Raw genomic sequence first — 14945 nt, 5'->3', positions numbered from 1 at the left:
CTTCATCAGGAGTAGTGCCCTGCATTATCGACACAACATAAAAATCGCCATTTTTAAGAAGATTTTCAGGAAAATTTATTAAAAACGCATCTTTATACGCTGGTTCAACAGCTGGAGTAAACAAAACCATTGGATCTACATCAAAAACTATAAATTTCGCTGTAGAAAACAATATTTCATCCAAAGATTTATCTTTTAAACATTTTATCATGTATTTTGCATAAACTAAAATAAAAATTATGTAATCAATAATTAAATTTGTTCTTAATGGATTACGAGAAGTCTTAATGGCTCCTTCGTCAGTAGTAGTGCCCTGCATTATCGACACATCATAAAAATCGCCATTTTTAAGAAGATTTTCTGGAAAATCAATGAAAAACGCATCTTTATGCGTTGGTTTAACAGCTGGAGTAAACAAAACCATTGGATCAACATCAAAAACTATAAATTTCGCTGTTGAAAACAATATTTCATCCAAAGATTTATCTTTTAAACATTTTATCATGTATTTTGCATAAACTAAAATAAAAATTATGTAATCAATAATTAAATTTGTTCTTAATGGATTACGAGAAGTCTTAATGGCTCCTTCGTCAGTAGTAGTGCCCTGCATTATCGACACATCATAAAAATCGCCATTTTTAAGAAGATTTTCTGGAAAATCAATGAAAAACGCATCTTTATGCGTTGGTTTAACAGCTGGAGTAAACAAAACCATTGGATCAACATCAAAAACTATAAATTTCGCTGTTGAAAACAATATTTCATCCAAAGATTTATCTTTTAAACATTTTATCATGTATTTTGCATAAACTAAAATAAAAATTATGTAATCAATAATTAAATTTGTTCTTAATGGATTACGAGAAGTCTTAATGGCTCCTTCGTCAGTAGTAGTGCCCTGCATTATCGACACATCATAAAAATCGCCATTTTAAGAAGATTTTCTGAAAATCAATGAAAACGCATCTTTATGCGTTGGTTTAACAGCTGGAGTAAACAAAACCATTGGATCAACATCAAAAACTATAAATTTCGCTGTTGAAAACAATATTTCATCCAAAGATTTATCTTTTAAACATTTAATCATGTCTTCTGTGGGAAAAACAGGACAATTTGCAAGTCTAGATAATTGTGTGGATAAGTTAACCACATTTTTGAATGTGTGCACTATCCAGTGACAGACTGCAGCGCCACTCGCCAAGATAACGGCGTGGAATAACACTAAAACACTGCGGAAACATATATAACCTCAAAATAATTATTTTTTTAATGTTTACCTTTAATTTTAGGTAAAAAATAAAAACAAATTATATTAATAAGACATAATCTCCCAAATAAATCATTCTAATATTATTTTCCCAATGAAATTTCGTTTATTTTCGCCTTAAAACTACAAGTAAACACTAAAAACTTAATTATTTTGAGGTTATATAAATTTTATCATCTAATTATATCTTTACACATCATTTTTAATAATATAATTATGTTTAATCTATGAAACCAAACCAAATTAATGAATTTACGCGCATGCATTCAACTGTATCAATCAATAAGTATCAAATAACAAATAATTGTTTGTCTACCGAGGCAATTTAATTATATAATACACAAATGTGACTTGCAACTTTGCCCTCGCACGGTTTTTCGCTTCAAATCACCACAGTATTCATCTATCTCTCAACTTGAAAGCACCTATTTTTAAACTCGTACTTTACAATGCGTACATTACTAATATTTACATTTTTATTCACTTACGGAGTGAATTCAACAACCGCATCAACGCAAAATGTAAAAATAGACAATTCCATTGTCATCGGTTATAAACACAGTGATAATATAATCGCATACACGGGCATTCCGTATGCACAAGCACCGATTAACAATTTGCGCTTTGAACCGCCACAAAAACCGCAGTATAATGATGTTATCAATGATAAATCAAAGGAAAATGTTATGTGTGCGCAAGTCAGTGTCTTCAATGGTCCTCCTGAAATCTCCGGAGATGAAGATTGTCTTTATTTAAATGTCTATGTACCTAAAACGGTAAAAAATGATGATTTGACCAAGTTACCAGTGATGATATACATTCATGGCGGAGGTTTTGCCTGGGGAACTGGTATCATGTTCAAACCGGATTATCTCTTGAGAAATGATAATGTTATTCTTGTAACGTTGAATTATCGACTTGGACCACTTGGTTTCCTTGCGGCTGGAAGTGAAGGACATGAAATATACGCTAATAATGGTATGAAAGATCAAGCAATGGCGATTCAATGGGTTTATGATAATATTCAGCATTTTGGAGGTGATAACACAAAGATAACACTGTTTGGTAACAGTGCTGGTGCTGCAAGCACACATTTGCATTTATTTTCACCTAAAACTAAAGGTAAACATTAAAAACTTAATTTTTGCTAAATTTTGAGGTTATTTTGGTTTCCGTAATGTTTCAGGGTTATTCCACGCTGCTATCTTGGAGAGTGGCGCTGCAGTCTGTCACTGGGCAGTGCACACATTCAAAAACATGGTTAATTTATCCACACAATTATCTAGACTTGCAAATTGTCCTGTTTTTCCCACAGAAGACATGATTAAATGTTTAAAAGATAAATCTTTGGATGAAATATTGTTTTGACAGCAAAATTTATAGTTTTTGATGTAGATCCAATGGTTTTGTTTACTCCAGCTGTTGAACCAGCGCATAAAGATGCGTTTTTGATTGATTTTCCTGAAAATTTACTAAAAAATGGCGATTTTTATGATGTGCCGATAATGCAGGGCACTACTACTGATGAAGGCGCCATTAGAACTTCACGTAAACTATTAATATAAAATTTAATTATTGTTTATATAATTTTTATTTTAGTTTTTGCAAAACACCCGGAAACTATTGAAAAATGCGATAAATATTTCCATGAATTATACAGACCGACAAACAATAAACATCATTACACTATGGAACAAATAACAGCTGTAAAAAATCATTACTTTGGTAATGGAATGGATTTGAAGTCATTAACAGCTGTAAATATACCAAAAAATAATTTTGTTGATTTTAATAATTAATTTTTATTTTCTCTCCGCAGTATTGGTCAGATGAATATTTCCGTTGTACAGATGACACTGTATCTCTGCATCATAAACATTCAAAATCATCCATTTACTCTTTCTTCTTTAATTATAAAGGAGCTCTAACATTTTCGAAATATTTCGCTGGTGATGAAAACGTTGATTTAGGAATATGTCACATGGATGAATTATTCTACCTGTTTCCATTGGAATATGTGCTGTATAACTTTCCGAATGCTGATAAAGCATTCACGGACACCGATAAAAAGATGAGTTTGTTTATGACTAAGTTGTGGACACACTTCGCTCGACACAAGTAAGTTTATTCTATTATATTCTCTGTTATAGTACTGCTAGCGCCATCTGTCGTTCTAAAGTAAAACAACAACAAAACAAACAATTTTTATGTTTTTTTTTTATTGTATAGGAACTTTGATGATTTCATCAACAACGATGGAATCAAACTGGACTGGAAGCCAGTACACAGCACACACAATGAATATTTAATAATTGATAAAGATTTCACGTTTAAAATGGGAAAAGATTTGTTTTACGAAGCAAATCAATTCTGGAATGAATTAGAAAACAAAAACAACAATAATTATATCACTAACAATAAAGATGAACTTTAAATATAATAAAACACATTATTATTAATGTAGAATATCATTTGACACTATAATATCTGTCACAGTGTCATTTTCTATTAATTTTTAACCATTTTAAACGAAAATAAACAAAAATGTTGAAGCAAAGAAACGCAGTTATAAAAAAGTTTAAAAACACGACACATCCGTACGTTTTTCATCGATTCCTGTACTTTTATATAAATTTCCCATTACAGTTAGACACTCCTTTGGTCTATGACTATTTGGAATTCATATGTTTCTCCTTTGTATTGCAAATGAACATCGAGGAAGCCATCTTGTACAAAGAATACTTTTACTTGATATCCCTGGAATAATATACTTAATTTACATTGTATTGAATCTTGTGTTGACTTATCCACTGATGATAACGATAATGTTCTTTGGTCACTATGCAAAAAGGCAAATCCTGGGCTTGTTTGACTTTGTACCGTTTTTAAAAGGTAAAAAAACTTCAAAAACTCATAAAAACACTTAAAAATTTAAATTTTTAAGGAATTGGTTATATTATGCTTATAATCCAAATAATCAACTTTCAATTAAGTGCCTACCACACGGTTGCTTTCACATATTTCTCTCTTATCAATACATTGATACAGACAACTTTACACATGCTTTTGGTAATGTACACAAGACAAAAACGCCGATTTGGTACACTTGTGACTTTCCAAGAAGCACAGACGGTTGTTTTCCACTAGTAAGAGATGAAGAAACATTCAAATGTGTCCCAGGAAAAGAATATACGTTATCAATGTCACAGTTCATCAAGTAAACTTAAATTAAACAAGTTTTAAACATGCAAAAACAGAAAAATTGTTTTTTAACAGTCATGAAGCTCTACAAGATAATTTCAAGTCAAATTCGCAGAATGAAATCCACACCGCAATGCTGGGTCTGCAATTTCTTCAATTCACTCTGATTCTGTTCAGTTTATGGGTAAAACTGCGCCGTGGCTGGCTGCAATTCTTGCTAATCCTAGAAGCAATTGGTTTTCTTATTTCCATGAGTATTATGATTGCTGTGATGATGTTTTCCACAAGTAATCCAAACTTTCAAGCGAGTAATCTGAAATTCGTTGGATTTATACATGATTTAGGTCATATTATGGTAAGCAAAACATAAAATCATTTAATATTTACATGAAACTTACATCTTTTAGTTCTGGGCTGCAATTACATCTCATGCATCCAACATAATCAATGCAACAAGAATAATGTGGCTTGGAACAGTGATGCCAGCAGGCGCAAATCCACATTCAACCATTCTCTTCACATACGGTGTGAAACTCTGCAAAATAGCCATGAATATCATCTACAACAAGTGTCTCTTGAATGATTTTGTAAATTACCATGAAATTGATGGCTCGCAATGCTGGATTGTTTTACATGGACAAGATATAGACTACACAATCATGTTCGATGTGCTTGGAAGGTTTCAACAGCCACATCTATGGTTAATCTTTTATGTCATCTCGAAGGTGCTCACCACATGGGTGGACAATGCAGCAACTGCTTCACTGATCATGATTGCCTTTGTCAATGAATACAAATGGATGGGGTATTGGCCTGCGAGTGTTGCAACTGCTTTCAGCTTGATTATGTTTCTAATTAGTATTGTGCTCTTCACACCGTTCAAAAGTGGCATGTATTTCATCTGGCATCATTATGAGTGTGCATTTCTATCGACATTCACTTTGGTTCTCACCATAATCACGTTTAACTTCATTTATTCAAGTAATGTGATTGCAAATGATTACTTTTTTAAGTTTGAGATGTTTCCGACGAATGTTTTGATGACACATATGAATTTATCATCAATTATTATCTGGGTATGTGTTTTATTAATTTTGTTTAGTAAAATAGTGTATGAAGTGTATTTTTATTTGTAGTTTTCATTAGCTGCTGTTATCTGTTCGTTGATTTTTGGAACAGTTGATGAATCTTACAGTAACAAATCAAGTGTGATTATATTTACAATCCTGTGCATCACACCGTTGTTTTTCATGATGTTTAGATACATTTCATCTGGTCTTAAGGTAAATTCCCACCTAAAACACTTAAAACTTGGATAATTTATTGTTTTGTGACATTTTTAGAGTCGTTATACCTTTGTGGATCGTCCAATGCCTACATGGGGATCAACAGAAGTTGATGAGTTGAATTTAAGGAAATTATTCATTCCACAACGCGATATTAAATATCGACATATCGGTGTTGTGTGCAAACACAATTGTTTACCCAATTCAGAAACTTTTGGAAAAGAACTGAAAATAACAGATAGATATTATTACACACAGATTTTAGATCTGGTTGAACGTGATTACAACAAAGTATTCAACAAAATCATTGATTTTATTCATTAAATGTTGTAAAATTGATGTTTTTAGTATAATTTCCTGTTAAAAGTTCATGATATGGATATAGAAGCATTGCGCAAAGAAAAAACAAGATATGAGAAGAAATCATTGTGTTTTGAGATAATGGCGGACAACGAAGACGGTGAAGTTACAAGTATTGATGGAAGAAACTACGGATTACAAATTACTTCGATGGGAGGACGTTAAAACCATGATTAACCTATATTTATGCCTATTTTCCTATATTTTATAATTTATAAAACTCAACCCTGGAATTATCCCTAGTCCCAATTATATTTCCACCTACACATGGTGATTATCTTAATTATACGCCTTCTGTTTGCATTCCAGCACATCAGATGGCAATTAGGATAATTATTGCTTTGCCATCAGCGCATGAGTTATTACTCTTATAAAAGTGGTTGAATTTGGTGAAAATTTGATATTTTTATCAAGATGAAGGCATTTTTCGGCAGGAAAACAAAGTACATGGAGAAAGAGTTGTTTAATAATGAAAATAATGGTGAATCTAATGAAATAAATCAAAATGGCGGGATATCTGATGTGGAAATGGAAAAAGAACAAGAAAAACTCGTTAGGCTTGGTGTTTATCCACTGAAACTTATTTATCTACATCCGTTGAAGACTAAATTATTGACGCAGCAACTCATTGGTACTTGGTTCACTTGTTGGGTGCTGGCTTTGTACTATTGGACTGTGAAATACATTTTTTATGTTCAATTGACATCGTTGTCTTGACTCAGTTGATTTCATCTTTTGGATTGTACACATTGGTAAGGATATATTACATACTAGCTTTAACCCTTGGCTCCGCTCGCGAATATCTAAATTAATGAAGTTGCTTCCGTACGCGTCTGTAGTCACAGAAGAAGTAACAATGAAGTAGAATGGCGGGAAGTTTAAAATGGCTGAAAGTATAGTCTATGGAAGTATAGTGTACAGTCTCCATAGTGTAGTCAATTGGATTTGATGTTGACGTAGCTGTCGGTAATACAGTGTGATAATACAGTGTGATGGTACTATAGTACTTAGGTTTGAGCTTCATTGCTGGAATGCTAGATGGCGTTAAAGTAGTCAAATAGACAGATGCAGAGGTATTATTGGCTAAACAATTTCTTTATTTTATTTAAAAATAATTTTTTTTATTAAATATAAAGTAGCCTATAACCATTCGGGGACCACTAAGAATATGTGTACAAATTTTCAAGATGATCGGTTAAGTAGTTTTTGCGTGAAACTGTAACAAACATCAGGACTTGCACATTTATAATATTAGTAGGGATATAATTTAGCGCTTGCATTGCGTGATTTATCATCGTTGTATTGCATTTCGTGTTTGAACTGCGGGATTTTTCTTCCCGAGACGGCAAAACGTAATAAAAGAGTGGCAAATGAAATAAAACAATAGAAGCCCTGAAGAAACGCAGCCACTCACTGAAACTCTCGCGTGAAAGGGTGAAAACATAAAAAAACAGACGAGGATGGTGGTAATGGCGTTATGGTGTGTTGGTTTATGTTTTATGTGCTTTCACAAACATATCTGCGGTGACACTATCGAAAGAACAACTAAACATGAAGAAAAACACTCACCTGTCAAGATATACAGGGTGTTTTTATTTTATTTTTCTTTATTTTATTTAAAAAAATATTTTTTTTATTAAATAAAAAGTAGCCTATAACCATTCGGGGACCTCTAAGAATATGTGCACAAATTTGATCGGTCAAGTAGTATTTGCGTGAAAGTGTAACAAACATCAAGACTTTCGCATTTATAATAGTAGGGATAGGGATTAATCATGGAAAACAATGAAAACAAAGTTTTTCATGTAGTTTAAATGAAATATCCAACTTTATTCATAAAATTTTTTTTTTATTTTGCAGTCATTATTAAAAGTAATCCCTGTGGTTTACTACAACAACATAATTTCACGACTGTTAAAAAGTCGTGATCAATTCTGGATAGCTAAAGATCCAGTATTAAAACTCCAAGTGTATAAAATCTACGCTTCAGCCAATTACTACGGCAATTTATTCGATTTTCTTGTGCTTTTGACACTGGCAATGTTCATGTCGCGGCCATTTCACGACAAAGGAACAGTTCTGACTCTCCAGTGGTTTGCAGAAGAATATTATTATTATGCGTTGAGTTATCAGACTGTTTTCGCGCTGTTTCTGGTTGCATTAGTAATGGGATTCAATGGGTTGTTTCTACTAACTATTACCAATATGCGCGCGCAGTTTATCATCTTGAATTGGAACATACAGAACCACAAGAATAACGGATCACCGAATGATATGAAAGCGTTGATTGGTTTTGTGAATCATCATCGATTCTTACTCAGGTTTTATATTTTTATATCTTTTGTTGTATTTTAGTTTTTATTGTTTGTAATGTTTTCTAGTTATGTCAGAGACATAGAAAAAGTATTCATGATTCAATTGTTGGCTTTGTATTGCCTGACGATTGCATCATGCTGTATGGAGTTGTACGCCATTACCGAAACGTGAATATAATCATAATCAATTAATCAATATTTTAATATTAATAATTATTTATATGGTGTTTTAGACCGACTACACTGACAGACAAAGCAAGGAGTTTTATTTATGTGACGAGTTTACTTGTACAGCTGTCAATGTTTTGTTTTCCTGCCGGAGAGTTAACAAGCGAAGTAAAGAATTTGATGATGCTTATTTTTAATTTAATTTTTTTGATTTTTAATTCATATGTCAATCATTGCTGAATACTTTGTGGTTTGATTGTTGTAGATTTTTTTGCTGTCTGAATCTTTGTATTTGATGAATTGGGAAGATGGCTCGCGTGCGTTGCAAACATGGCTGCCGTTTGCCTTGCACGCCACTCAACGCGTTGTCGATTTCAAAGCCGTCGGATTGATTACTATTAATAAAATGGCATTTGTTGATGTAATATTATTGTTATTATGTAGTTAATGTATTGGAATTATGTAATATGTGATTGTTTTTGTTGTAGGTTGGTAAAAGTACGATTTCTTTCTTGACTTTGATGAGGAATATGAATCGCTAGATGCTAGATGCAAACTAGTTTCGAATTTAATATATTAAATCTAATGAAAGTGAAAGTGGTATGAATGTTTGGAAATAACATGAGGAATTGATATTGATACAGCTGGACAAGTTGCGATAGTGATGTGCGCGCAGAGTGTGATTTTACATGGACACGAATGTGCACTCACTGACACCAACAAATATTTAATGCGAATACGTGAATGCTAGCGACATCTGTGGACTTATTTTGGAATTATGTTTAAGTACAATGTTAACATTTGCTTCAGCACGCAATTTACTAAATAACGAAAAAGCGCTTATAACAGGAAGAAACAATCAACATACTAGTATTTTTATAAACGCTTCATCGATATAAATGAACTAATTTTAAATGATATACAAATTTTACGGTTGTTAATATTACTATACCAATTAATTGAATGGATACTACGTTTCATAATGATTTTATTCATATTTATGCATTAAACAACGTTTATTTAACGTAAATTAAAAGAATAAATGCAGGAATTGGTAAAAGAAACATTGAATTCATGTTTTGTGTTGTTGTTTCATATATTCTGCATAAAAAAATGTAAACACACGGGTTCTAGCGTGATGTTGATAAGAAATACTCGCAGGTATGGCGTGATCTTCCGCGGACACGATTGGTGCACGCAAAGATTCACATGAAAGAAATTTAATGCAAATAAGTGCATCGCAGCGCCCTCTGTGGTTTTATTTTAGTTATATGTAAGTACGATGCGCGCGAATGTTTCAGCGCACAAGGACATAACACTTACCATTTCACTCTTACACTTTCACTTTCACTATCGCAACAAACAGCAAATTTTCTGTTAGACACAAACACTGCACCGATACAAACAACTAATTTTTTAAAAAATTATTTTAATTGTTTTAATAGATTTAAGAAAGAAGAGAACAATTATAATTTGTAATTAAAAGTATGTCCCGACAACACAAAGTCTGAGATTGTACTGAGTTTAATACGAATTGAAACGAAAAAACTAATTCCAAGAGTGCTTTTTCAGCAAATATTGTCACGTAGGTTGCAGGCGCCCAGCAAGATAAGCTTGCACTTTCTGCGATTCTTAATTTTAATAAAAGCAATTTTATTTTGTTGAATTTTTAGTTTTATTTATATTACAATTTAATTTTATTACTGTTTCTGAAATAAATTATGTCTATTTATTATAAAATAGAAGAATAAACGCATAAATGAATAAAAATGAAATGAATAGAAATGTTAAAATCTAGTTGTTGACGTTATCCGAAGATGCCTTGCACAAAAAATGTAAATAAACGCGTTCTAGCGCGATATTGATAAGAAATACTCGCAGGTATAGCGTGATCGCACACAGATCTAAACAAACAAGTCACAACTTGTCTCAAACTCATCCCAAGCAATAATTTAATGCAAAATGCGCATCCTAGCGTCCTCTGTGGTCAATTATTAGAACTACATTCAACTCACATCGACATGCGTCTCTCCATTTAAGTCATTGCAAACTTACATACACCAACAAACAATTTAATCAACATATAAACAAATATTTATTGCAAATAACTGCATTGTAGTGTTACCTAGGCGTCAACCATTGAACTATATCAACATTTAAATAAACACAAGTATTAAAATTCACATTTTTCAACCAAAAATCATCAAAAACCAATAAAAAACTTCATTTTAAAGCAATTTAATACAAAATTAATCATATTTTACGCTGTTTATGATGAAAATACAAAAATAATGTTAAAAACAACCCAAAACAAAAGAAAAACACCAAAATTCCATGTGATTTGTAAATTTTAATGCAAATCATGTCCAATATTACATAATTAATCATTCTTAAAGTATCACTACTATTTACACATTATAAAAATCGTAACTTTCTGCTTACACACTAAATAAGGCAAAACTTATTATCAATTCAATCATGCAATCACATCATTCGTCGCTATCATTTAAGATATCATCTTCGGCCTTCAGCGTCAACGCGCCATCCTCCACCGGATCATCATCATCATCATCCAGAAGCAGATCATCCAGTTTGCTGTCTTCATCCTTACACATATCCTCATCTAAATCTTCATCAAGCGTATCAACAGACACTTCTGATTCAATTTTATTCGATCGAATATCATCAGAATCATTTGTTTTCAGTGTTTGAAGATCCGGTTTAAAAGTTTCAAGTGTTTCAAGCTCCACAGGCGTTTCCATTCGTTTCACAGGACTAACAACACATTTGACTCGTGTTCTAGCTTCAAGTGAAAGATCCTGATCAATAATCTCATCAGTTTTCGAAGTAGAACTTACTTCTTGTTCATCTGGATCACCGAATGATATGAAAGCGTTGATTGGTTTTGTAAATCATCATCGATTCTTACTCAGGTTTTATATTTTTATATCTTTTGTGTGATTTAAGTTTTTTTTTTTATGTTTTTGGTTTTCTAGTTATGTCAGAGACATAGAAAAAGTATTCATGATTCAATTGTTGGCTTTGTATTGCCTGACGATTGCATCATGCTGCATGGAGTTGTACGCCATTACCGAAACGTGAATATAATCATAATCAATTAATCAATATTTTAATAATAATTATTCATATTGTGTTTTAGTCCGACTACACTGACAGACAAAGCGAGGAGTTTTATTTATGTGACGAGTTTACTTGTACAGCTGTCAATGTTTTGTTTCCCAGCCGGAGAGTTAACAAGCGAAGTAAAGAATTTGATGATTTTTAATTTTATTTTTTTGATTTTTAATTCAGATGTCAATCATTGCTGAATGGTCTGTGGTTTGATTGTTGTAGATTTTTTTACTGTCTGAATCTTTGTACCTGATGAATTGGGAAGATGGTTCGCGTGCGTTGCAAACATGGCTGCCGTTTGCCTTGCACGCCACTCAACGCGTTGTTGATTTCAAAGCCGTCGGATTGATTACTATTAATAAAATGGCATTTGTTGATGTAAAAATATTGTTATTGTGTAGTTAATGTATTGGAATTATGTAATATGTGATTGTTTTTGTTGTAGGTTGGTAAAAGTACGATTTCTTTCTTGACTTTGATGAGAAATATGAATCGCTAGATGCTAGATGCAAACTAGTTTCGAATTTAATATATTAAATCTAATGAAAGTGAAAGTGGTATGAATGTTTGAAAATAACATGAGGAATTGATACTGATAAATCTGGACAAGTTGTGATAGTGATTTGCGCGCAGAGTGGAATCTCACATGGACACGAATGTGCACTCACTAACACCAACAAATATTTAATGCGAATAAGTGTATGCTAGAGCCATCTGTGGGCTTATTTTAGAGTTATGTTTAAGTATAATGTGCACGTTAGATTCAGCACACAATTTACTGAATACTGAATGTGCGTTCAATAACAAAATACAAGAAACAACGCTTAATGGATACGAATTAATTAATTTATACGATATGTTAAATGATATAAAAAAATTTACCGTTGTTAATATTAATATAGAAATTAATTAAATTTTAATTACGTTCTACAATGATTTTATTATTTTTAAAAAATATGTATTTATTAAAGTTCAACGTGATTTTTACTGGATTTACAATTTTATATAATGAGTTTGACATGTTTCGCCCTGAGGCCATCTTCATAAACTGAGTTTATGAATATAAAATTGTAAATCCAATAAAAATCACGTTGAACTTTAATAAATAAATATTTTTTAAACTATACAATGGATTACGTATTCATAAATGAAAATAATAAGATTTTATTCTTATTTATGCATTAAACGACGCTTATTTAACGTAATAAATGCATAAATTGGTAAAAGAAACGTTGAATTCATGTTTTGTGTTGTAGTTTCATACATTCTGCATAAAAAAATGTAACACACGCGTTCTAGCGCGATGTTGATAAGAAATACTCGCAGGTACTCTTCCACGGACACGATTGGTGCATTTTTGAGTATGCACGCGAAAGAAATTTAATGCAAATAAGTGTATCGTTGCGCCATCTGTGGTTTTATTTTAGAGTTATATGTAAGTACGAAGCGCGCAAATGTTTCAGCGCACAAGGATACAACACTTACCAGTTCACTCTTTCTCTTTCACTTTCACTTTCACTTTCACTATCGCAACAAACAGCAAATTTTCTGTTAAACACAAACACTGACACTGCACCGTTATGAAAAACTAATTGTTTTTTATTAATATTAATTTACTTATATTAGATTTAATAAGGAAGGAAACAATTATGATTTGTAATTAAAATTACGTGTCAACCATGAAGTCTGAGATTAAACTGAGCATATTACCACTTATTACCAAATGAAATGCAAGAATTAATTCAAAGAATGCTTCTTCAGCAAATATTGGCACGTAGGTTGCAGGCGCCCAGCAAGATAAGTTTACAATTCTGGCGATTCTTAATTTTAATAAAAGCAATTTTATTTAGTTGAAATTATATTCAATTTAATTGTATTACTGTTTCTGAAATAAATTACATATGTCTATTTAACATAAAATAGAAGAATAAACGCATAAATGAATAGAAATGTAAAATTCTAGTTGGGAATATTATTCGAAGATGTTCCGCATAAAAAATGTAAATAAACGCGTTCTAGCGCGATACTGATAAGAAATACTCGCAGGTATAACGTGATCTCACACAGATTTAAACGAACAAGTCTCAACTTGTCTCAAACTTATCGCAAGGAATAATTTAATGCAAAATGTGCATTTTAGCGCCCTCTGTGGTCAATTATTAGAACTACATTCAACTCACATCGACATGCGTCTTCCATTTAAGCCCAAGGCTCAATGATGTTCCTAAATCTTAGATTGCGGTGGCACCGGCCACAGACTATGGCCATTCATACATAAAATATTATACACATACAAAAGTTCCAACTTTAATTTTGCAAAATGCATTCAAGCTCCTGCATTTATTAGAACACATATTCACATCGACAGCCATGATTTAAGCCATGTTAACTTACATCCACAAACAAACAATAAAATCAACACATAAACAAATATTTATTGCAAATAAGTGCATTCTAGTGTCACCTAGTCGTAAAATATTGAACTATATCAACATTTAAATTAACAAAAGTATAAAAACTCACATTTTTCAATTAAAAATCATCAAAAACAACAAAAAAACTTTATTTTAAAGCAATTTAACACAAAATTAAACATATTTTACGCTTTTTATGATGAAAATACAATAATAATAATAAAACAACCCAAAACAAAAGAAAAACACATAAAATTCCATGTGATTTGTATATTTTAATGCAAATCATGTCCAATATTACATAATTAATCATTCTTAAAGTATCACTACTATTTACACATTATAAAAATCGTAACTTTCTGCTTACATACTAAATAAGGCAAAACTTATTATCAATTCATGCAATCACATCATTCGTCACTATCATTCAAGATATCATCTTCGGCCTTCAGCGTCAATCCTCCATCGCCATCCTCCACCGGATCATCGTCATCATCATCTAGAAGCAGATCATCCAGCTTGCTATCTTCATCCTTACACATATCCTCATCCAAATCTTCATCTAGTGTACCAACAGACACTTGTGATTCAATTTTATTCGATGCAATATCATCGGAATCATTTGTTTTCAGTATTTGAAGATCCGGTTTGAATGTTTCAAGTGTTTCAAGCTCCACAGTCGTTTCCATTCGTTTCACAGGACTAACAACACATTTGACTCGTGTTCTAGCTTCAAGTGAAAGATCCTGATCAATAATCTCATCAGTTTTCGAAGTAGAACTTACTTCTTGTTCATCTG

General features: G+C 32.0%; 3 protein-coding genes across 3 annotated transcripts; all 3 read left to right on the top strand.

The window, feature by feature from the left end:
* The first annotated feature begins 1646 nt into the window (after positions 1–1646).
* LOC135792300 (juvenile hormone esterase-like) lies at positions 1647–3831 on the top strand. The gene is given in 6 exon segments (XM_065302926.1): positions 1647–2392; positions 2457–2636; positions 2639–2818; positions 2870–3027; positions 3090–3388; positions 3500–3831. Coding segments are annotated over 6 exon segments (1695 nt in total). The 5' UTR covers positions 1647–1719; the 3' UTR covers positions 3705–3831.
* Positions 3832–4394: 563 nt separating this feature from the next.
* On the top strand, positions 4395–6400 carry LOC135792297 (uncharacterized). The gene is made up of 6 exons (XM_065302924.1): positions 4395–4487; positions 4547–4826; positions 4879–5547; positions 5608–5754; positions 5815–6048; positions 6106–6400. The coding sequence occupies exons 1-6, from the start codon at positions 4471–4473 to the stop codon at positions 6280–6282; spliced, it is 1524 nt and encodes a 507-aa protein (XP_065158996.1). The 5' UTR covers positions 4395–4470; the 3' UTR covers positions 6283–6400.
* A 132-nt stretch (positions 6401–6532) lies between these two features.
* Positions 6533–10192, top strand: LOC135792298 (uncharacterized). The gene is made up of 6 exons (XM_065302925.1): positions 6533–6869; positions 7978–8438; positions 8499–8600; positions 8666–8768; positions 8866–9021; positions 9089–10192. Exons 2-6 carry the CDS (start codon positions 8158–8160, stop codon positions 9140–9142), a joined length of 696 nt encoding a protein of 231 aa, XP_065158997.1. The 5' UTR covers positions 6533–6869; positions 7978–8157; the 3' UTR covers positions 9143–10192.
* The last annotated feature ends 4753 nt before the right edge of the window (positions 10193–14945 follow it).

Source organism: Atheta coriaria, unplaced genomic scaffold (assembly GCF_025399875.1).
Source record: "Atheta coriaria isolate IRGN ID8LTWV9N9 unplaced genomic scaffold, Caltech_Dcor_3.1 hic_scaffold_5_pilon, whole genome shotgun sequence".
NCBI lineage: Eukaryota > Metazoa > Arthropoda > Insecta > Coleoptera > Staphylinidae > Dalotia > Dalotia coriaria.
This window is presented reverse-complemented; position numbering and strand designations above follow the sequence as displayed.